Source organism: Entelurus aequoreus, linkage group LG09, assembly GCF_033978785.1.
Source record: "Entelurus aequoreus isolate RoL-2023_Sb linkage group LG09, RoL_Eaeq_v1.1, whole genome shotgun sequence".
NCBI lineage: Eukaryota > Metazoa > Chordata > Actinopteri > Syngnathiformes > Syngnathidae > Entelurus > Entelurus aequoreus.
The window spans coordinates 22,238,716-22,264,155 of NC_084739.1; the positions used below are offsets into that span (position 1 = coordinate 22,238,716).

The following is a 25,440-nucleotide window of genomic DNA, read 5'->3' on the forward strand; positions in this document are numbered from 1 at the left end:
ATTATGTATTGTGTCTTAATTATTAATATTACTACTATTATTCTCTCAATGTTACATTTGTATTAACTTATTAATGTAATATTTATTATATACCGGTACATTTTATTTTTACATATATTTTATACTGTTTTTTAGATGGCGTTAATTTTAGTTATTCTCCCGTGTGGGTGCCTCAAAGGTAGTGTTTTTACTCAAATCCTCAGTACCATGCCATGTTTTTTTTTTGTTACTGTGTGTGTACGTGTGCGTGTGTGTGTGTGTGTGCGTGTGTGTGTGTGGGTGTGTGTGTGCGTGTGTGTGTGTGTGTGTGTGTGTGCATACGTCCACACGGAAGTAATACAAATAACGCTTTTCAAAACAAAAGCAGCACCGTTGTATTGCACACTCGAAATAGATACTTTTTAAAATTTATTTTGTAATTTATAATTGGCCTCACGTGGGCCGGACAGGGACGTACAAAGAGCCGGATGCGGCCTGCGGGCCGCAGAATGCCCAGGTCTGTCATAGACGGACGGCGCTCATTGCACATGAGCTCAAGAGATACAATGTCGACATCGCAGCACTCAGCGAAACTCGGTTGTCTGGTGAAGACTCCCTGACAGAAGTCGGTGAAGGCTACACCTTCTTCTGGAAGGGTCTTCTGGAAGGGTCTCCCGGAAGGCGAACGTAGGCTCCATGGAGTTGGCTTTGCTGTAAAAAGCAAATTACTCAATAACATCCCAGAGTCCCCCCAAAGCATCAGTGAGCGGCTCATGACCTGGCGTATCCTCCTGGTGAAAGGCCGGTTTGCTACGCTACTCAGTGCGTATGCCCCTACCCTGGATGCTGATAGCAACATCAAAGATGCCTTCTACGAGTCTCTTGCGGCTGCCCTATCCAGAGTCCCTAAGTCCGATAAGCTTGTCCTCATGGGTGACTTCAATGCCCGAGTTGGCACAGATGCCCAGCTCTGGACTAAAATAATCGGGCCTCATGGATCTGGGAAAATAAACAACAACGGCATTCGACTCCTCTCTCTGTGCTCTGAGCACCAACTTCTCATCACTAACACAATTTTTCAGTTAAAAAAGAAATACATAACATCTTGGATGCACCCACGGTCCAAACATTGGCACCTGCTGGACTATATAATTACACGGCAACAAGATCGACAAGACGTCTGCATAACCAGGGCCTTACGTGGGGCTGAATGCTGGACTGACCACCGGCTGATCAGATCCAAGCTGAGGATGAAAATCCGACCCCCGCACAAGAAACAGCAGCCAAGAAAGCGACTGAACTGCAGGGCCCTGGATTCTCCAGAGTGTACATCTCACTACCGCAGCAAGCTAGCTACGGGGCTTTCCACCTTGGAGGATTACGGTACCACCTGTGACATGGACAGTGAGTGGGCAAAACTGAGGTCAACATTACATCAAGCTGCCTCTGAAACCATCGGCTTTACTCAGAAGCACCATCAAGACTGGTTCGACAACAGCTCGGTAGAAATACAGGAGCTGCTGGACGCCAAGCGCAAAGCCCATGCTGCCCTGCTCTCCAACCCTCACTCTCCATCACTCCTCCACCATTATAAAACAACCAGAGCTGAGACAGAAACAACTGTGGTTCATGGAAAATGAGTGGTGGCTCAAAAAAGCCCAGGAGATCCAGGGATATGCAGATGCTAATAATACCTACGCATTCTACGCTGCTGCAAAATCCATCTATGGCCCACAAAAGCGAAGCATCGCTCCAGTAAGATCCGCAGACGGACACGTGTTATTCAAGGATAAACAACAAATTCTTGAGCGTTGGGCTGAGCACTTCGACTCACTGCTCAATAAAATAAACCCCTCTGATCCATCAGTGCTCAATGCACTCCCAGATCTCCCGCCTTCTCCCTTCCTTGATGATCCCCCCATGTTCAGTGAGGTCCTTACTGCAATCAGGAGCCTCAAAAACAACAAGAGCCCTGGCCCTGACGGAATTCCGGCTGAGATACTGAAGAAGGGAGGCTATCTACTGAAGCGGAAGCTGTTTCACTTCATACTAGCCATCTGGCACAGGGAGGCCCTGCCTCAAGAATGGAAAGACAGCAACATTGTCACCATCTACAAGAAGAAAGGAGATAAATCATCTTGTGGAAACAGTCGTGGCATCTCCCTTCTCTCAGTGGCCGGCAAGGTACTTGCGAAAATTATGCTTTCTCGCCTTTCATTTTTAACAGAGGGCATCCTCCCAGAGACACAGTGTGGCTTCAGAAAGAACCGAAGTACACTAGACATGATCTTCGCTGCCCGTCAAATCCAGGAGAAATGCAGGGAACAAAAAAAGGACCTCTACATTACCTTTATTGACCTCGCCAAGGCCTTTGACACAGTTGACCGTGATTTGCTCTGGAGCATCCTCAAGAAGTTTGGTGTGCCCCCCAAGTTTCTCAGCATCCTAAAACAGTTTCACGATGGTATGCAGGCCTGTGTACTTGTAGGCAGTGAACAGTCCCCTTCTTTCCCAGTGAAAGTAGGGGTGAAGCAGGGGTGTGTACTGGCCCCAGCGATCTTCAATCTTTTCCTGGCAGCAGCCACACTCCTATTCCGCCAGTCCATCACAAAGGATAGTGGTGTCTCCATCGAGTTTCGCCTGGATGGGAGCCTATTCAACATCCGGCGCCTGCAGGCAAAGACGAAGATGTCAGGCACCAACATCCAGGAGCTGCAATATGCAGACGACTGCGCACTCCTCGCCCACACTCCTGATGCCATGCAGCATGCACTAGACACCATGTCATCAGTCTACCGCTCACTAGGTCTGGTGATCAACATCCAGAAAACAGAGGTTCTCATCCAGGAGAGGTCCCCATCCCCTACACCCCCTGTCTTTACCATCAGCGGCACACCCCTCAAACTCGTTGAGCAGTTTTGCTACCTTGGCAGTACTCTGACCCCAACATGCCAGATCGATGATGACATCCAGGCTCGTATCAACTCAGCCTCCTCTGCCTTTGGAAGACTGTGCTCCCGGGTGTTTGAAAACAACCACCTTCGAACCTCAACAAAAGTGTCTGTCTACAGGGCGGTGTGTGTTTCAACTCTGCTGTATGGGTCAGAAGCCTGGACAATATACCGCAGACACATCCGCTGCCTTGATGCATTTAACATCAGATGTCTCCAACGCATTCTTGGCATCACATGGCAGGATCGAGTTCCTCATACGGACATCTTACAGCGCACTGAGTCCATAAGCATAGAGGCCACCCTGGCACAGCGACAACTCCGGTGGGTTGGTCACACCATCCGAATTCCAGGACACCGATTGCCTCGTCAGATGCTTTATGGTCAGCTCCTTTCAGCCAGCAGAAAGCCCGGAGGACAAAAGCTGCGGTACAAAGACCAACTGAAAGGGATATTGAAGAGGTGCAACATCAAACCCTACGAACTTGAGACAGCTGCAGCCAATCGATCGCTGTGGCGCTCGCTATGCCATGACGGGGTCATGTATCTGGAGGAGTGTCGGAACCAACACCGGAGGGATCAGCGGAGGCGAAGACACCACCATGCAGTTCCAGAACCATCCCAGCCCCCTGATCCAGGCCTGACATGTCCCCACTGTGGCAGGACGTGTGGTTCCAGGATCGGACTTCATAGTCATATGGAGTGGCATCGTCGTCAGCAACGATAGCCACCGACCAGAGCAACAAAATGGAAGCTACGTCATCTTCGACTACGATGGACCGCCTAAGCAAGTGTGTGTGTGTGTGTGTGTGTACGTGTGTGTGTGTGCGCGCTCTCTTATTTTTTTGTGTACACAGCACTTTGTATTTGCCACTTGCCTGTGTATAAAAAGTGCTATATAAATAAAGTTTGATTGATTGATTGGTTGATTGAGAAATCACATTACCAAAAAAATGGCAACTGCCAAAATGGAGAGAGGGCTTAAAGGGGTGCCTTGAGGAACACCTCAGATATGTAAATCACAAGTTTGGACCCTAAAATGTCAATGCAAGGACCTTCCAATGCGTTTACAGTGGTCCAAGTTCCTCTATACAACAGGAGTGTTTTTAGGAATTTGTTGCAAAATGTTTGTCTCCCAAGTTTTGAACTGAACTCAGGCGTCATTCTCGACCAGATTTTCCCCCCGGGCTGCCACATGAGTTATGCCAGAAAATGAAAAGATAAGCTAAATTGTTACAACTGTTGTGGCTCAACAAAGTGGTATTCTATTTTGACCAGGGTGAATTAAGGGTTAAATGATGCAAATGCCGTATACAGAGTCTCTCTCCGAGATGTGAGATGAAGATAAAAGCTTCTTCTTCAAAGAATCAAATGTTCAAAGCGCTTGAGAGTTTCAGCTGTCTGATTCCACACATACACTTGCTCTCTCAAATGCAGCAAAATAAAGCAACTATGATGCTTTCAAAACTGATCATCAAAGTAGTGATGATACGGGTGCAAATGTTAAGCTGACTTAGTTTAGTATAAATCAGTGTCCTGCTGGCCTGAGCAGCATAGGTGTATGTGTAAAGTATTGACTTGTTTGCATCAATTGATCAGTCAAGTCAGTTGTTTTCCCTAATTGACACTGAATCTTAATTCTTCCAGTTCCAGAATGATGTACCCTAAAGTACAGGTTCGCAGTTAGACGAGATGGTGCGTAAAAACTGGAGAGCCTTGACCTCAACCACATCAGACGTAATCTCATCTAGCATCAGTGACGTCTGACTGCACAAATGTCTCAGAAAGACTATCAGGAGAAAATCTTGCCAGAAGAGTCCCAGGTGTGATAAATCAATGGTTTACTTGGACTAACACAGTAGATTGTGTAATCACTACTCGTCAGCAAACAGCAGAAGGCACAATTATTCATACCCAACTTGTTTTTCCACGTAAAAAGGTTTGCTGAAGAACTCAGAACACGATAAATAGACCAGGACAATTAAGTATAAGACTACATTAACAAAAATCCAATCCAATCAATCCAATCCACTTTATTTGCATAGCACATTTAAACAACAAAAATGTTTCCAAAGTGCTGCACAAAACTATTGTAAAAACAAGATTCAAATACTATCCTTAGCTCCACCTAAGTCTGAATAAAAACAAAATAAATAAATATAAAACCAATATAAAAACAATATAAAAATAAATATGATTAAAAACGATTTTAAAGGTTAAAACCAATTAAAACAATAAATCACTAACAACAACAAAAAGACTTACATGTCACCTACTCAGTGGCCTAGTGGTTAGAGTGTCCGCCCTGAGATCGGTAGGTTGTGATTTCAAACTCCGGCCGAGTCATACCAAAGACTATAAAAATGGGACCCATTACCTCCCTGCTTGGCACTCAGCATCAAGGGTTGGAATTGGGGGTTAAATCACCAAAAATGATTCCAGGGCGCGGCACCGCTGCTGCTCACTGCTCACCTCATCTCTCAGGGGGTGAACAAGGAGATGGGTCAAATGCAGAGGACAAATTTCACCACACCTAGTGTGTGTGTGACAATCATTGGTACTTTAACTTTAACTTTAATTTAAAAGTATGCTTTAGGTCATACTATTTTTCATACTGCGGTCCTTCTACAACACACCAGATACTATGTCGTGTGATGAACAGAAGCAGCTGAAGCAAATGGGATGCCAAAATGGTCGTGCCGATTGAAAGATTTGCCTGCCGACTTCTTTGTTATGGAAAACTGCACTTTTTGGGGGAAATTTTGTCCATCATCCACAATCTTTATGTGAGACAAGAACACACATGTGGGCAGCACGGCTGAACAGGGGTTAGTGCATGTGCCTCACAATAAGAAGATCCCCAAGCTCGGGGTCTTTCTGTGTGGAGTTAGCATGTTCTCCCCGTGACTGCGTGGGTTCCCTCAGGGTACTCCGGCTTCCTCCCACCTCCAAAGACATGCACCTGGCGATAGGTTGATTAGCAACTCTAAATAGGCCCTACCATGCGAATGTGAGTGTGAATGTTGTCTGTCTATCTGTGTTGGCCCTGCGATGAGCTGGTAAATAGTCTAGGGCGTACCTCGCCTTCCGCCCGAGTGCAGCTGGGATAGGCCCCAGCACCCCCTGCGACCCGAGAGGGACAAGCGGTAGAAAATGGATGGACGAAAGAACACACATGTCTTTCCATTTTCTGTGCATTCTGAATAGTGAAAACTGCTAGTACAAGGCGGCTAACAATGCAGGTAATTGGGATTAATCTATTAAGAGTTCAAATAAACTATCTAAAAACCTTCAAAAACACGCCATTTAGATGCTGTGACCTGCGTATTAACTAAGCTATAGCAACTTTCTTGTGTAATTTCCACATGTTTTATTTTGTTAAATTCTAAAGAACTTTTATTTATTTATTTATTTTCAAAATAGTTTTTTTATGCTATGTGCCTCACTGTTGGCTTTGTAAGTTCTTGTTAGCTCTAAACTAAACAAAATTGATGCTAATCCACCTTTTTGTTATCTTTTTTTGCAAATAAGAATCGATACGAGAGCCAATAAATAACGGAATCGTTAAGCACAATCGAAAGTGGAAAAATCTTATCAATTTCCATCCCTCTGTGAATGTTAAAAAGCCATTTTAATCATACAGAAATTTAATTAAATTTCTAACACATGGACAAATTTTTATATGTATTTAATGGTTTTGTTATTTTTTCTTGATGACAAGTGACGCTCCGCCTCTCCTGCCTACTCTGACCGCACGTCCCTGGTATATCGTCTATATCGCGCAACACCAGTAGCAAACACAGAAAGTGCTCCCTTTGTTGTTGTTGATGGAAGTAGCCATCATTGAGCTTGGCAAAATCAATGCGTTACAGTAATGCTTAAAATTAGCAAAATACTCTAAATATTACATGTTATCATGAATGTGACAGGTTACTACATACAACATCTATATAAAATTGTGTTGGAGGTTTTTAGTGAGCTTTTTGGTGGAATAGCTCTTATCCCAGTACCCGCCTCTCACTAAAAGTTGTTTACTATTTGGAATGCACAGAAAAGAGAAAGACCTACATTCTTGTCTCACATAGTTATTGTGGATGATGGGCAAAATTCCAACTGGACAAATAGCAGCTCTATAATTCTTGCTCAACTTTCCACAAAATCAGAAGAACATCTCAACAAAGCAACTTCTTGACCTCTTATTGAGCAGCAAACACTGTATTGACTCACTCTTATAGCTGCCACTCCAAGGTTGGTAGCCATAGTAGCCGGTGATCCGCAGTATTCGCTCCTCTATGGATGCGCTGTTGATGTCCTCAACTGAGCGGGAACACTTGAGGTCCTCTTTGATGGCCTCGTCCACCACCAGGTACTTGAGCTGTCTGAGCTGAGGGCTGATGTCCGAAAGCCTTCTGGGGCTCACTTCGGGCGACTTGCGCATCCCGCTGGGGACAGGAAGACAAGAGGTGGTAGAAATTTGGACGGGATAATGGTCTGCGGCTACAAAAGAGCATCGCACATATCAGTTCCCCTGCAGCTCCTCACATGTACAGCAGAGGAATCATCATCCTTTTTCTGGTCCTGCCTCTGCTTAGCCAGGGTATGAAAGCATTAAGTGCTGGGGATTGCTGTTGGAAGCATTACATTGGCCTACTATGAATGAAGCAATCATAAGTGATATGTAGATCACATATTAGTGACAGCTCTGGGCTATTTAATGGCGGTCGGTGACTTCGCCATGCATGCAATAGCGCGTACATCCCATTTCCTGACAGTGAGCTTGTTATTGCATATCACTAACACGATATTACTGTAAAAAATGCACCAATTAGGCTGCAAGGCATCCTCATATCTTTCACAAAATCAGTTAACCCCTTGCTTGTTCTGCAACAAACACTTGCCAATAATGTCCATATTAAAATAAAAAGACATTCAAGTTAAATAAAACATAACACTGTAAATAATACAGTTATAGAATGTGCACTATATGGGCTCCTGCATAATGCTGTCGCTTCACTGAAAATCAACATATTTTATTTTATTTAGTTTTATTCTAGCAAGTGTAATACATTCAGCATGCAACAGGTACAAAAAATGTCCCTAAAGAAGCTTACATGGGCAGCAAGTTAGTCGGAGGTCCAAGGTAGCACATACAGTCCCGGTGGGGACGCGCGACCCGGTCCCACACGGTGCCCTCCCCATCCCCGTACATCCTTATTGGAGCCGCTGCACGGGGCTGTGCCGGTCAGCGAGCAGCGTCAGGGAGGGAAGGAACATCATCCTTGCAGCTCCTAACATATGTCTGACCACTTTACTACACACTCCTTCCACTCCGAGGTGAGTGCGCGCTTGCTGGTGCATGCGAGTGATGCAACAGCACCATCTGCAGGCTTTGTGTTGCAACTGTACAATTGTGATGTACAGTAGCTGCTCAATCATGTGTGAAGCAGCTCATTACATGGACATTATCTACATGAATGATGTATTTATGTATATCCATCAACCTTTAAAACATTTTAATATTTTCTCACAACCCCTTACAAACATAATTTCTCCTTTGAAAATAAAACAAATACATGTAAAGAACACAAAAAATATTAGCTCAAACTGCAAAATCAAAGTTGTCACCCCCCGCCAAACAAAAAAATTTAAGGGGGAAATAAGTTTTCTCACCCTATTTTTAATGTTAACTATCATTGGCTATTATCTGAATAATACATGTGATTCATATTGATAATATTCAAGTTTTAATAGTCTTTAATGTCAATTTACTATTTGCAGTGTAATCACATAAATAATATAACAGTGCAAATAAATATGCAGCGTAGAGAAAATGGTATTATATTATTATAAATATTATGTTGATACTGTATACTATTGTAGGGTTATGGTATCATGTAGTATTTAGTGACGTGACAGATAATTATATTTAAATGGAATGGAATCATTTAGAAAAGGATCAAACAAGGCATTAAAGGCCTACTGAAACCCACTACTACCGACCACACAGTCTGATAGTTTATATATCAATGATGAAATCTTAACATTGCAACACATGCCAATACGGTCGGGTTAACTTATAAAGTGCAATTTTAAATTTCCCGGCAAACTTCCGGCTGAAAACGTTTCGATATGATGATGTTTGCGCGTGACGTCAACAATTGAAGCGGAAGTATTCGGAGCCAATTGAATACAATATAAAAAGCTCTGTTTTCATCTCAAAATTCCACAGTATTCTGGACATCTGTGTTGGTGAATCTTTTGCAATTTGTTTAATGAACAATGGAGACTGCAAAGAAGAAAGTTGTAGGTGGGATCGATGTATTAGCGGCTGGCTGTAGCAACACAACCAGGAGGACTTACTTGGATAGCAGACGCGCTAGCCGACGCTAGCCGCCGACCGCACAGATGATCGGGTGAAGTCCTTCGTCCTTCCGTCGATCGCTGGAACGCAGGTGAGCACGGGTATTGATGAGCAGATGAGGGCTGGCTGGGGCGTACACTACCGTTCAAAAGTTTGGGGTCACATTGAAATGTCCTTATTTTTGAAGGAAAAGCACTGTACTTTTCAATGAAGATAACTTTAAACTAGTCTTAACTTTAAAGAAATACACTTATACATTGCTAATGTGGTAAATGACTATTCTAGCTGCAAATGTCTGGTTTTTGGTGCAATATCTACATAGGTGTATAGAGGCCCATTTCCAGCAACTATCACTCCAGTGTTCTAATGGTGCAATGTGTTTGCTCATTGGCTCAGAAGGCTAATTGATGATTAGAAACCCTTGTGCAATCATGTTCACACATCTGAAAACAGCTTAGCTCGTTACAGAAGCTACAAAACTGACCTTCCTTTGAGCAGATTGAGTTTCTGGAGCATCACATTTGTGGGGTCAATTAAACGCTCAAAATGGCCAGAAAAAGAGAACTTTCATCTGAAACTCGACAGTCTATTCTTGTTCTTAGAAATGAAGGCTATTCCACAAAATTGTTTGGGTGACCCCAAACTTTTGAACGGTAGTGTAGGTGGAGCGCTAATGTTTTTATCATAGCTCTGTGAGGTCCCATTGCTAAGTTAGCTTCAATGGCGTCGTTAGTAACAGCATTGTTAATCTTCGCCAAGCTGGAAAGCATTAACCGTGTAGTTACATATGTCCAGAGTTTGGTAGTATTGTTGATCTTCTGGCTATCCTTCCAGTCAGGGACTTATTTGTTTTGTTTCTATATGCAGTAAAGCCTGATGCTATCACGTTAGCTCAGTAGCTAAAGTGCGTCACCGATGTATTGTCGTGGAGATAAAAGTCACTGTGAATGTCCATTTTGCGTTCTCGAATCTCATTTTCAAGAGGATATAGTATCCGAGGTGGTTTAAAATACAAATCCGTGATCCACAATAGAAAAAGGAGAGAGTGTGGAATCCAATGAGCCCTTTTACCTAAGTTACGGTCAGAGCGAAAAAAGATACGTTCTGCACTGCACACTAGTCCTTCACTTTCACGTTCCTCATCCACGAATCTTTCATCCTCGCTCAAATGAATGGGGTAATCGTCGCTTTCTCGGTTCGAATCTCTCTCGCTGCTGGTGTAAACAATAGGAAAATGTGAGCAGCCTTTCCTCCGGTGTCATCACGCTACTTCCGGTAGGGGCAAGGCTTTTTTTATCAGAGACCAAAAGTTGCGAACTTTATCGTCGTTGTTCTATACTAAAGCCTTTCAGCAAAAATATGGCAATATCGCGAAATGATCAAGTATGACACATAGAATGGATCTGCTATCCCCGTTTAAATTTAAAAAATTCATTTCAGTAGGCCTTTAACATCCTTCAATTTCAAAATAAATATAAGAAAAGGATAGGTACTGCACAACATATATTGTAATAAATTGATGTTTTAAATTATTGAGTTTATTATTGTAATTATATGTGTGTCATTAGATATATGTATCTTGTAATAATATACTGGTTATTGTTATATATCAGGGGCCGTATTTATCAAGCGTCTTAGAGTGCCATTTTACACTTAAGTCCTGAGAATGTGCGAAATTTAGTCCTACTCTCCAACTTAAGAATAAAAGCTATTTATCAACTTTTTTGAGTCTAAGAATCACTCCTACTCTCCACGATATTTAAGAGACCTTCAGAGGTGTCCTAAGTGGTTAGGAGTTGCACTGAGGCGAGAGAGACGTGCGCGAACGTTCAGGGAGCGGAAGGATGTCCTGACTTTGTTTGATGACGAGCAGCTGATCAAACGGTATCTTTTAGACAGAGCGGGTATTATTTTTGTCACAGATTTAATAAGGGGCGTCATCTCATCAGCAACATCACGCAGCAGAGCTTTCACAGCAGAACTAAAGGTCATCACAATGATTCGATATCTCGCCACTGGGAAAATGCACATTTATTTATGATTCATTGCCAATATTGTTTGTTTGTTTTGTATTATTTTGTAGTTTATTGTCAAAATATACACTCCCATTGTCCACTTAACTATTTCCAAGATATTTCTTTATTCTTAGACAAGGAATTCCCTTCCGTGATTGGTCATTTCTATGGACACAGATATGACGTCACCTAAAATTCCGTTTACGGCACATAGTAAAGTCGTAATTCAGCTCTGAGTGTGACAATTAAGATTCAGTCCTACACTTCGCTGAAAGTGTGAGTAAGACGCTTGATAACTAACTTTTAAGTGCAGCTTTCAGCGAAGAATTTCTTTACTCATAAGTCAACTCTTAGCAGACTTCTTAGGAGTAATTCTAAGAAGCAGGTTATTATATATTTTATTGTTGATCAAGAATCAGATTGTTATATCTGAGTAATGCGGCAGGATATTAAAAGTTTTGCTTCTCCTTTTTGGACATACAAAACATTGTATACTACTATTGTTGATTTTTACAAATCCCGGGTGACCGGTGCAATGGATGCCGAGTGGATACGGTTAATAATGTGAGAGTCCAGTTCATAGTGAGGCCAGCAGGGGATCCTCTAGCATGTAGACACATCGGGGCGCAGAGACGTCACCAATTAATGCATAGAGCAGTGGTCCATCCAGGGTCCCGACTTGGAACAGCGAGCACCCTCCATGGAAACTGATCTGTGGTTACCTGATAATCTCGCCACGCAGGAGAGGAGGGCAGAGCACAAAAAAGAGACGGCAGATCAACTGGTCTAAAAAGGGGTCAATTTAAAGGCTATGGTGTATAAATGAGTTTTAAGATGGGACTTAAATGCTTCTACTGAGGTAGCATCTCTAACTGTTACAGGTAGGGCATTCCAGAGTACTGGAGCCCGAATAAAAAACGTTCTATAGCCCGCAGACAAAATAATAGAATGATAAATGACACAATATGTTACTGCATATGTCAGCAGCTAAATTAGGAGCCTTTGTTTGCTTACTTACTACAAAAGTTGTCTTGTATGTTCACTATTTTATTTAAGGACAAACTTGCAATAAGAAACATATGTTTAATGTACCGTAAGATTTTTTGTTGAAATAAAGCCAATAATGGAATTTTAATTGGTCCCCTTTATTTAGAAAAGTATCGTAATGCATTTTGGTATCGGGACAACACTTGTATCTGTAGTACTGATTTTAATAACGGTACGTCTATTTCGTGTAGTGCGCCTTAAATAATTTCGATCATATCTATGAATTGATATGATGGGGATCTTGAGATGATTTGATTGGTGCTGCGATAGGTTTAACGCTTCATAATTTGCCACCTCAGTAGAATGCATGTCTACCTCTTGCACAGTCACTACAGAAAAAACATGTTGTGAGTTATGTAAAACTCTACGAGAATTGCAATGTGTGCAGGAATTTTCCAGCTTGGCGCTGGTTAGTTCTAGCCTAACTTACTCCTCACCCGGACTGACAGGCACTGTAATTGCCTGTGTCCGAGCTTGCTCTAGTGTAGTTAGTCAATGACAATATTGTATTGGAGAAGCTATTTTTCTTCTTTAAATTGTGTAGGTGAAGAGTATTTTTGGTTTGTTCTGTCTAAAAGGTAGAAAAAAATAAAAACAAGTTTAATACACTGTACACTGTATTGAACTGTATTGTTCACAGTAAAATACTATCATCAAAATGTACTGTAACATTACAAGTGACTGTAAAAATTACAATACCCTTATATTTCACAGCAATGAACTGTTATTTCACAGTACATTTTAGTTAATGTTACTGTGAAAGTAATGCATTTATTAACCATTTTTGAGCCTCTCTCACTTCAAAATACAATTTTCATACAGGCTACATTTTGCTTCTGCATCTACATATCTGTCATAACGGGGAATTGGATGGTACCATATTCCTCATCGAAGCAAAAAAAAAAGTTCAATGGTGGCCTGGAATGATCTTGAAATAAATGGTTTTAAGATCTGATTAGGTTTCCATTTAAGTTTTCTTCCCATTTTCCCACTTAACTTGTACATCAAATCTCAGTGAGTCAGTGCTGTTGGTTTTATTGCCAAATCAAAGTTCACTTTTACATGCCTGTACTGTGAGAATATCAATCCTTAAATTATTCTTAATGGAAGAGGAGATTAAAAATTGGACCAAGTGTACCTGCGCACATAAATCATTGGGTTTATGACTGCTATCCAGTGGCGTTTTTAATATGAGAGAAGAATCATTGGGCTACGAAACACTAATGTGGGCTCTGATGTGCTTTTTTAAGTCCTCCTCCTGCTATAAATCATACAGACACTTTTTTGAATTTGTGATTCAATGTAAAACTTCTAAATGAACAGTGGCTCTTTTTCCGCATGACATCACATGTTTGTGCCGCCGCTTGTTGCTAGGCTGAGTCTATAGGTTTCAGTCATAATTAATGCTTAAGTAAGTAGTCAAAAGATTATCAGACAATTTCATTTTCAGGCATTGATTTTACAACTCATACACTGCTCTGTATTAAGTAGAAAAACATTTAAATTGCAAATTACAGCTGTCATTTCAACCTTTGTCCAAATACAGATCAAGGTAATAGGGCAACAACGAAACCAAAGGTAGTCAATTTATGCTAAACTAGCGGAACAAAACATTGACATCTTGATTGTGTTACAGGTGGCCGAGAAAGGTCACAACTATTGCAAACATCACAACACAACAACTTTAAGGTACACTACAACAACATGAAGTGGCAGCGGAACAGTTTACTTTCATTTTTGCTTTTCCATCTTCGTTCATCGAAACTTCTTCAACTTTCTGCCTGTGCCACTTGGTAATTCAGCAAAACTTGCACTGTCGTTGTATCCGTCACTTTCGTTGCTGTTTCATGTTGTTGTGTTGTGTTGTCTTGTGACTGTGTTGTTGAGTTGCAATATAAAGTTGTTGTGTTGTGGCTTTATGTTGTGTTGCGTTATTAAGTTGCTGTATTGTGGCTATATTCTGTTGTGTGATGGCATTGAGTTGTTGTGTTATGGCATTGAGTTGTTGTGTTTTGGCTTTATGTTGTTGTGTTGCAGAATTTTGCATTTGTAGTGGCTTTTGCGATAATGCTTTGGCTAAAATTGTTGTTTTGTGGCTTTATATTCTTGTGTTGGGGCATTATTTTGTTGTGTTGCAGCAGCATAAAGTTGTTGTGTTGCGACATAAAATTGTTATGTTGTAGCATAACGTTGTTGTGACTTCATGTTGTTGTGTTGCAGAGTTTTGCATTTGTAGTGGCTTTTTCAATCGTGCTGCGGCTAAAAATGTTTGTGTTGTGGCTTTATGTTGTTGTGTTGCAGCATAAAGTTGTTATGTTGCAGCCTAAAGTTGTTGTGTTGTGGCTGAAAAATGTTATGTTGTGACTTCTTGTTGTTGTGTTGCGGAGTTTTGCATTTGTAGTGGCTTTTGCAATCGTGCTGTGGCAAAATATGCTTGTGTTGTGGCTTTATGTTTTTGTGTTGCAGCTTTATGTCGCTGTGGTTTTATGGGTCGTGGTGCGGCATTAAGTTGCTGTGTCATGGCTTTATGTTGTTGTGTTGCATATTAAAGGCCTACTGAAACCCACTACTACTGACCACGCAGTCTGATAGTTTACATATAAATGATGAAATCTTAACATTGCAACACATGCCAATACGGCCGGGTTAATTTACATACTTGCCAACCCTCCCGTTTTTAGCGAGAGAATCCCGGTATTCAGCGCCTCTCCCGACAACTTCCCGGCAGAGATTTTCTCCCGACAAACGCCCGGTATTCAGCCGGAGCTGGAGGCCACGCCCCCTCCAGCTCAATGCGGACCTGAGACTGAGTGGGGACAGCCTGTTCTCACGTCCGCTTTCCCACAATATAAACAGCTTGCCTAACGAATTCAAACGAATGGAAACAAGGATTTCAGTTCATCCAGGACAGTTCGAAGGGGAAGGTGTATGTTGCCTGTAAATATGTAGAACAGACTTCTCCATTGAACACGGTGGCCGAAATGATATACTCATCATGAACGGAGAAGTTAAACAGGACAATACTGCCATCTAATGGATAGCCATTGGAACACTGAAATTCAAGTATTTCTTTTATGTAAATAAAATAAATATATATATATATATATATATATATATATATATATATATATATATATATATATATATATATATATATATATATATACATATATATACATATATATACATATATATACATATATATATGAAATATATATGAAATACTCGAGTTGGTGAATTCTAGCTGTAAATAGCCACGCCCCCAACCACGCCCCCAACCAGTGAAAGTGTGGAATCCAATGAACCCTTGTACCTAAGTTACAGTCAGAGCGAAAAAAGATACACCCTGCACTACACTCTAGTCCTTCACTCTAACGTTCCTCATCCACGAATCTTTCATCCTCGCTCAAATTAATGGGGTAATCGTCACTTTCTCGGTCCGAATCTCTCTCGCTCCATTGTAAACAACGGGGAATTGTGAGGAATCCTTCCTCCTGTGACGTCACGCTACTTCCGGTATAGGCAAGGCTTTTTTTAATCAGCGACCAAAAGTTGCGAACTTTATCGTTGTTGTTCTATACTAAATCCTTTCAGCAAAAATATGGCAATATCGCGAAATGATCAAGTATGACACATAGAATGGATCTGCTATTCCCGTTTAAATTTTAAAAAAAAATTTCAGTAGGCCTTTAATGTTGTTGTGCACCGACATAAAGTTGTTGTGTTGTTGCCTTATGTCGTTGGGTTGCAGCATAAAGTTGTGGCCTAAAGTTGTTGTGTTGTGGCATTTGCATTTGTAGTGGCTTTTTAAATTGTGTAGTGGCTTTATGTTGCAGTATAAAATAGTTGAGATGCGGCATAAAGCTGTTGTATTGCGGCGTTTACATTTGTTGTGACCCTTCTTGGCCACCGTACAACACACATCAGTATAATATCTAATGTTACAACTCATTACAAATTAAATTATTTAACTTTTGGAATATGCCTTTGGACCAACTCACTTTAAAGTATCAGTGATCATGCTGTGCTGCTTTTACTGCTGTAACAAAAAAAGTGAAAAGACATAACAGTAACACTTTGTAATAAGTACACACTATTAAGCATTAGTAAATACTGAATTCATCATTTATAAAGCATATTTTTGATATGAATACTTATTAGTATGCAGCTTATAAACACAGTTACTGTGTATTTAAAAACTATTAGTACATGTCTGAATACTGTATGTGTAAGTGCATGTCGAGAGAGGTTATTATAAGTATTATTTACATATAGTTTCTAAATTATCAAACAAACTATCGACAATACATGAATATAATGTAAAAAATGCTGAATCAACCATTTATAAAGTATGAAAATTCAACCATTAGACTTTTTATAGTCAACCTTATCAATAGCGTAAAACATTTATGACTGTTTATGAACTGTATACTAATGAGTATTAATGCGTTTTTTTTTTAACTATGAAGTCAGTATTTACTAATGCGTTATTCATTTTTAATAGTGTGTACTTATTATAAAGTGTTATCGACATAACTGTTAAACATTTTTGTCCCGCACAATACTTGAGAGGATGTGTTCTAATACAAGTTGAGAAACTTGTTTATTTGTTAATAATAATAATGTAATTTGTTAATAATTTGTTCTTTGTGACCTGAATGTCAGAATCTGATCATTTCAATAAATATGTAGTTTTAATGTACAAAAAACCCCGGGATACTCGATATTCACATTATTTCTCTATTCCTATGGTACAATTTAAAGTACAATCTTCCGCCTCTTCAATATTTAAATATCTTTCTGCATGGAAACCCTGTGACTAGCTGCATGCTGATTGGTGGATGCAGCAGGGCTAATGGAAAAGGGAGCCACTAAAAATACCACATTCCCTGTGCTGTGTGCTTCAGGGCATATATATGCATCGTGCACATTATATTTCTAATGGTGTCTGACTCTTGACATTTGCATAAACTACATGAGCATCCCTTCTATGTTTTCATGCATTTTTTTTGCGAATGATGCGGCAGCCATTTCTGGAGGGGAAAAGTCCCAAGAGCCTGTGTGATTTCTTCAGGCTGTGTTTATTATTCAGCTGCCATTAATGGTAAGGTTGACACTCAGCTGGGGGGAAAGGGAGCAGCAAATCCAAGGATGAGGAGGACCTGCTGGAGAGATGCTGTGTCCGTGGCTGAAGAGCCTCAGTGGGGAGCAAAGACTGGCATCTTCTGTTTTTCCTTACTGGCCGCCTTTAACTGGCCTAATTTCCATTCTTAGACGCTCCCATTTTAGTTTAGCTGACAGTTGAAAATATAGAATTAAAAGCCTTGCCTTGCCTTGCCTTGCCTCTGTAGCGTCGTTATTAATACCATGATAAGAAATGGCATACAGCATAATTAATAAGTGCGCAGAAGTCACAGTTAAAGCTCACTCAGTAGTAATCCGACAAAGACAAATTCGTACGAAAACCGAATCCATTTTTTTCCATAACAAATAATGTAAATCCGATTACTTTGTTCCAGTCATGCAAAAATATTGACACAAAACACATTTTACCAATAATAATTATAGTTTTACATGTGGAAAAACTCTTGCTGTAGAAAACAGTGATGAGCCGGGAAGGAGATTTAGTAGTGTTTCTCACCTTCTATGTCAAAAACTGGCACTTGCAACTTACTCTCAACATAATTATTTTGCAATCATACTCATACTAAAAAGCACAGCAAATGAATTACTTTAAGAAAACGGAAAAAATATTGTGTTAAAAAAACTAATCATGCGTAAAGTGAGACGTGCAAAGGTTTATGTATTGTTTGTTTGACCACATTGTAGCGAGCTGTTGTTTTTGCAATCAGCAGTAAGCGCTCTGATAAGAACAGGCATTAGATTGCCACAAAAACTGTCATGATCTCTCATGACAGTTTGGACTTTGTTCTGTATTGTCCTGTTTGGTATCAATTCCTGTCTTGGTGCTCTTGTTTTGCTAGTTTGGTTGTTGTGTTTTGCAGCACCTTTACCTTCTGTTCCTTGTCCTGTCAGCAAACCTGTTCCACATTGTTGATTATTGCTATTTATTATTATTATTGTTGTTCATTATGTAGTTTCACCTTCTCCCCTTCTTCAGTGCTGGTTCTTTATCATCTTTATGTCAAAGTGTTCTGTTGCATTTTGAGTTCCTGCTTGACCTGTGTTTATTCTACCTAATACATAATTAAACTACCATCTGCTTGCACGTCGCTTGCCTTCTCTGCATCCTGTGATCACGCCAATAGCCAACATGCGGCATCGTCAAGAAAACAACACAAAATACAAAGATGCTCTGCTAATATCCCGGTTTTACTCCAACCACAAGTTGAAGTTAATGAAACAAATCAGAGCAGATAGTAAGATGACAGGACCATTTCACTTTGGATTTTCAGTGTTGGGCAACATATGTACTGTGATTTATATGGCAAGAATGCAAAATACATTCCTCTAAATAAAAAATAAACAACAGACAGTCAATATAATTTCCTTGGCAGAAGAAGCATTAAATATTATTGTTATTTGAGTGTTTATATGTTTCTATTTTAATTTGTGAAAGGTTTCCCAAAGATCTGATTGCTTTGGTTAAGCGCGAGAAGTATACTGGACAGCACTTTCTCGACTTACTGACAGAGGTCTAATGGCTCAAAGAATGTGAGTGTCTCTGACCTTGCCACCCACAGTGGAGGGCGTCGTGGATGTGTGAAGGATCAAAGATGACGTCGGTAAAGATCGTTGAACAAAGAACTCTTTTTTTTTTGGACATTTAAACATCACAACAGGTTCTGCAGCATGTATACCTGTGGAGAGACTCTTGACAAATTGTACATCCTCTTGTGTGTGCCCCCAAACACCCATCCTTATAACCCCCTGATGCCCCCTACTGAGTTGCATCAACTCCTAAATCCCAGAATTTGCTCCTTCATGCCTCATTAAGATTAAGATTAAGATTAATGTACCAATGATTGTCACACACACACTAGATGTGGCGAAATTTGTCCTCTGCATTTGTCCCATCCCCTTGGGGAGCAGTGGGCAGCAGCGGCGCCGTGCCCGGGAATCATTTTGGTGATTTAACCCCCAACTCCAACCCTTTGTTGCTGAGTGCCAAGCAGGGAGGTTATGGGTCCCATTTTTATAGTCTTTGGTACGACTCGGCTGGGATTTGAACTCCAACCTACCGATCTCAGGACGGACACTCTAACCACTATCTCGTGCACCTTGGCCTTTTGGCTGTTAACGAGTACCGAATGGGGTCCAGCCATAGGTAAAACTAGGGTCACTGGGCCAATACTACAAAACCCAAAACCAGTGAAGTTGGCACGTTGTGTAATTTATAAATAAAAACAGAATACAATGATTTGCAAATCCTTTTCAACTTATATTCAATTGAATAGACTGCAAAGACAATATATTTAATGTTCAAACTGAAAAACTTAATTTTTTTTTGCAAATAATCATTAACTTAGAATTTAATGGCAGCAACACATTGCAAAAAAGTTGGCACAGGGGCATTTTTACCACTGTGTTACATGGCCTTTCTTTTTAACATCAATTTTTGAAGCTTTTCAGGTGGAATTATTTCCCATTCTTGCTTGATGTACAGCTTAAGTTGTTCAACAGTCAACTCCGTTGTGGTATTTTACACTTTATGGTTAGAGTGTCCGCCCTGAGATTGGTAGGTTGGAGTTCAAATCCCAGCCGAGTCATACCAAAGACTATAAAAATGGGACCCATAACCTCCCTGCTTGGCACTCAGCAACACGGGTTGGAGTTGGGGGTTAAATCACCAAAATGATTCCCGGGCGCGGCGCCGCTGCTGCCCACTGCTCCCCAAGGGGATGGGTCAAATGCAGAGGACACATTTCACCACATCTAGTGTGTGTGTGACAATCATTGGTACTTTAATCTTTAATCTTTAATATTGCGCCACACATTTTCAATGGGAGACAGGTCTGGACTTCAGGCAGGCCAGTCTAGTACTCGCACTCTTTTACTATGAAGTCACGCTGTTGTAACACGTGGCTTGGCATTGTCTTGCTGAAATAAGCAGGGGCGTCCATGATATCATTGCTTGGATGGCAACATATCAATCAGCTATTTATATAGCCCTAAATCACAAGTGTCTCAAAGGGCTGTACAAGCCACAACGACATCCTCTGTACAGAGCCCACATACGGGCAAGGAAAACTCACCCCAGTGGGACGTCAATGTGAATGACTGAGAAACCTTGGAGAGGACCGCATATGTGGGTAAACCCCCCCCCCCCCCCCCCCCCCCCTCTAGGGGATATGTTGCTCCAAAACCTGTATGTACCTTTCAGCATTAATGGTGCCTTCACAGATGTGTAAGTTACCCATGCCTTAGGCACTAATACACCCCCATACCATCACAGATGCTGCCTTTTACACTTTGACCCTAGAACAATCTGGATGGTTCTTTTCCTCTTTGGTCCGGAGGACACGACGTCCACAGTTTCCAAAAACAATTTGAAATGTTGACTCGTCAGACCACAGAACACTTTTCTACTTTGCATCAGTCCATCTTAGATGAGCTCGGGCCCAGTGAAGCCGGCGGCGTTTCTGGGTGTTGTTGATAAATGGCTTTCGCTTTGTATAGTAGAGTTTTAGCTTGCACTTAAAGATGTAGCGACGAACTGTAGTTACTGACAGTGGAGTGTTCTTGAGCCCATGTGGTGATATCCTTTACACACTGATGTCGCTTTTTGATGCAGTACCGCCTGAGGGATCGAAGGTCCGTAATATCATCGTGTACATGCAGTGACTTCTCCAGATTCTCTGAACCTTTTGATGATATTACGGACCATAGATGGTAAAATCCCTAAATTCCTTGCAATAGCTCGTTGAGAAATGTTGTTCTTAAACTGTTCGACAATTTGCTCACGCATTTGTTCACAAAGTGGTGACCCTCGCCCCATCCTTGTTTGTGAATGACTGAGCATTTCATGGAAGTTGCTTTTATAATCAATCATGGCACCCACCTGTTCCCAATAAGCCTGTTCACCTGTGGGATGATCCAAATAAGTGTTTGATGAGCCTTCCTCAACTTTCTCAGTCTGTTTTGCTACTTGTGCCTGCTTTTTTGAAACATGTTGCAGCCATCAAATTCCAAATGAGCTAATATTTGCAAAAAATAACAAAGTTTTCCAGTTCGAAAGTTAAGTATCTTGTCTTTGCAGTCTAACCAACTTCACTGGTTTTGGGGTTTGTACCTTTGACCTCGGTGCTCGCCTGAGTTTAGGCTTTGACGTTTTATCTTCATCTGATACCCCTGGGATCTTGAATTCCCCCATATATTATATTTCTAGTCTGGAGGCAACCCTGTTGTCCATTTATTTAGGTTTGTCCACTAAACTATGGGGCATAAGAACAGATGTTTGCTGACACATAACGCTTTAAAACATGTGCCATACTATGGTAACAGATGTTACAGTGACAACACAAAGTATGCAATGGACACTGCACTGCCACAGAAGATGAGAAGAAAAATGAAAAGCATGCTTGGAGATGTGGCTCATGATGAGACACTTTAAAATGCTGAAAATGCATATTATATACATGTGCATAATCAGATCATTGACAGAGCAGTTATTACACTCACGGTTTAATAATAATAATAATAATGATACATTACATTTGGGGGGACTGTGTGGCGCGGTTGGGAGAGTGGCCGTGCCAGCAACCTGAGGGTTCCTGGTTCAATCCCCACCTTCTACCAACCTCGTCACGTCCGTTGTGTCCTTGAGCAAGACACTTCACCCTTGCTCCTGATGGGTCGTGGTTAGAGCTTTGCATGGCAGCTCCCACCATCAGTGTGTGAATGTGTGTGTGAATGGGTGAATGTGGAAATAGTGTCAAAGCGCTTTGAGTACCTTGAAGGTAGAAAAGCGCTATACAAAGTATAACCCATTTACCATTTACATTTATATGGAGCTTTTCTAAATACCAGTACTCAAAGATGCTTTACATGAACAAAAACAACAGGAGACTTTAATTAAAATATAAGAAAACAGCTAAGTTAAAAAAGGAACGGCATGCAAACATCTAAAAAACAGAAAAAGTAAAAACAGCGAGAAGCAGGGAGGGGCGGGGGGATTTAGCCGGCCGGGGAAGACAAGACAGAAGAGATAGGTTTTGAGTGCAGTTTTAAAAGAGGAAAGGGTGGGGCAGCTTTGATGTGGGTAGGAAATGGGTACCACAGGGAGGGGGCAGCAACCCCCCAGGTCCGGCTGTGAGAATCTACCCGCATTGTTTGATTGAACAGTTGCCAGGTCTTTCAGAAAGATTTAACAACATTTATTCAAACAGGTCACAAGTAAATGTTACAGTGCTGGTCTCACTCTCGCAGAAGCCTTATCGGCTGCGTTTGTAAGACCAATGAGCGGAGCCTCCATGAGCCAGCTTCTGCCAAAAGTGAACCCCGATCAATAATTATTTGCGCTTTTTATAGTCCATGCCAGAATGGCATGTTCAGGGCCAGATCGGGCTCTCACTAAGGTGGCGGTGAGGTTTTACAAAAGAGGGGGTGGAAATCTAGGGGCCAAAACAATAACAGTCCTTGGGAAGATGGCCATCAAGAGACATCAGAGTGGTGTCATGGGTTGATAAGAGGAAATTATAAATGCTAAAATTCCTAAAGTTAGTTTGGGTGCAGATTTGGAACATATCCAGCATTGTACAGTAATGAGACACAGCCACAACACATATTAAAGTTAAAAAGTTAAAGTACCAATGATTGTCACACACACGCTAGGTGTGGCGAAATTATTCTCGGCATTTGACCCATTACCCTTGATCACCCCCTGAGAGGTGAGGGGAGCAGTGGGCAGCGGTGGCCGCGCCCGGGAATCATTTTTGGTGATTCAACCCCCAATTCCAACCCTTGATGCTGAGTGCCAAGCAGGGAGGTAATGGGTCCCATTTTTATAGTCTTTGGTATAACTCGGCCGGGTTTTGAACTCACAACCTACCGATCTCAGGGCGGACACTAGCCACTAGGCCACTAAGTCAAAACAATGCAGTTGACTATACCTGCTATATCACATTAAAAAACACCTTTCTCAACCACTGTCAAAACTCTGCATTATTATCTTTGTAAAGTAGTGTCCTTCTCACACAGTCAGACCTTGACAAGGCAAGCGCCTCTCATGAAGTGCGTGCTTCAAGTAGAGCAAAGGTCGAAAAGGCAAAAGTTTGGGAAAAAGAGAGTGAACCTACATATAGTGTATTTAAGTGTATACTTCTTTCAATATTCTTTTATTATTTTATTTTGCAGAAGTGCTCCTCTAACTCCAACAAAATAAATACACAAAAATCTAATGTCTACTGTAGGGGACACTGGTTCAGAGGAATATACAAACTAAGTCAAAACAATGCAGTTGACTATCCCTGCTATATCACATTAAAAAACACCTTTCTAAACCACTGTCAAAACGCCGCATTATTATCTTTGTAAAGACGCCATTTTTGGGGGTTTACCGTAAGGTTCAAATGTTCTTCATCTTTGCGGTTGAGAAAACATGATAGTTAAAAATGTCTGGGACCCAATTTTTCCTAGTTTTTGACCCTGTGTTGATGTGCGGCTCAGCCTCACTCTCCTGAAGGTTGTCTGACGTTTGCTACTTGAGACAAGGGGTTGCTTTCTCTTGAATATTTATAGGCAATTACTTTTTGATGGCCTGTGGGATGTGAAGACTTGGTGAGGCTGACGGTAAACGCCATTCATCAGAGACGACATGACAATAGGAAGCAGTCAGGTTTTAAGCCCAGAGTCATTAGAGAGGAGCGCAAATTATATTCGGCTGGAGGCGACTTCACTTTTATGTTATCACAGGTTTAACCTTTTTAAGTTTTTTTTGTGCGTTTGCTGATCATAGTGACGTATGATTTATCTGAATGTGCTGAAATATGGATGTCTGCTTTAATGCTCGAGCCCACAATCGGAAAGTAACATCTCGGGACAGTTTGTTTCCTTGAAGTTTGTTCATCTGTCTCAGATGATGGGTTTTTAACACAAAAAATGATGTGTGTGCTCTTAAAAAAAATTGAAATGCAAATGGGTAGGAGCCATTATGTTCTCTCGCTGCTTCGGCATTGCATAAAGTGGGGGGGGGGGGGGGGGGGGGGTGCCCACAGTCTGTCTGTGGCAACCAATCACCATCCATGCTTCCCTCTCCTCTTTGCTGCCTCCCTCCAGTCCTGTCAGTTTGTCTAACAGTTACACATTCAGCTGAGATTAACTAGGCCACTGTCTTTCTGTCCTATTGTGTCTCTGCCTATTCAGTACCATGCATTTAGTCAAGGAGTTTTGCACTTTGCATATGGTGTAAATATGCACATACTGTACAATCCTACCAATATAGCCTTGATGTACGGTACAATTATTTCCGTCTTTACCTTCTTTTGCACAGAAATCTTGCAAAATAGTGCCGTTATGATTTGTGTAAAAGGGGCTGCAAAGAAAAGTGCCACAACTCATAAAGTGGTAATCAGGTAGGGTTGTTTATTTGGTCAAATACCAATAATAGTACTCGGGATCTCACAATCGGTATGATGATTGCATTTACAATCTAAGCTCTGATACAAGTAGTCCTGCAGTGTGTTACTTGTGCAAAGCTGGACACCAAGTTAGCATCTAAATTTCCGCCAATAAGCACACAAGTTGAATCTTTTATTGGATTCTAGTTAAGTCATTTACAAAATGTAAACGTGGTAAGCTTTGGCAGCTACGCAACAACTCAGCACACAGTAGCACACAAGCTAGACATATATAGTAAGTGTCCTTAATTGATCAATGTTGCAGTCCAACACGCCACGTTTGTCAATGTAAACAAGAATTAAATAATTACAGTTGCATATTACTAACGCATATAGGGCAGAAGTGTATTGGAAAGTGTCCATTAACAAAAGTGTCCGCATAATTTAACCCAGTGCGTCATAAGCTTAACCTAATTAATTAGTGTGACCTCTATGTGTTGCCAGAACACATATGAACACTACTTTTTCAGTTAAAGACAGCATAAGTCCACTCAGTTGATAAATAGGTG

At 41.2% G+C, this 25,440-nt stretch overlaps 1 protein-coding gene and 1 long non-coding RNA gene across 3 annotated transcripts in view; one reads left to right on the forward strand and one right to left on the reverse strand.

The window, feature by feature from the left end:
- slc35f3b (solute carrier family 35 member F3b) overlaps positions 1-8,237 on the reverse strand; it is a 166,002-nt gene extending 157,765 nt beyond the window's left edge. For both annotated transcript variants that reach the window (XM_062058325.1, XM_062058324.1), the window contains exons 1-2: positions 8,042-8,237; positions 7,158-7,372 (exon numbers count right to left, since the gene is read on the reverse strand). In XM_062058325.1, coding sequence (XP_061914309.1) covers positions 7,158-7,372; positions 8,042-8,139 — 313 coding nt within the window. In that variant the 5' untranslated portion in view covers positions 8,140-8,237. The remainder of the gene's footprint in view (positions 1-7,157; positions 7,373-8,041) is intronic.
- The window catches only part of LOC133657247 (uncharacterized), a 66,754-nt gene that overhangs the window by 32,654 nt on the left and 8,660 nt on the right, over positions 1-25,440 (forward strand). The window lies entirely within an intron of this gene.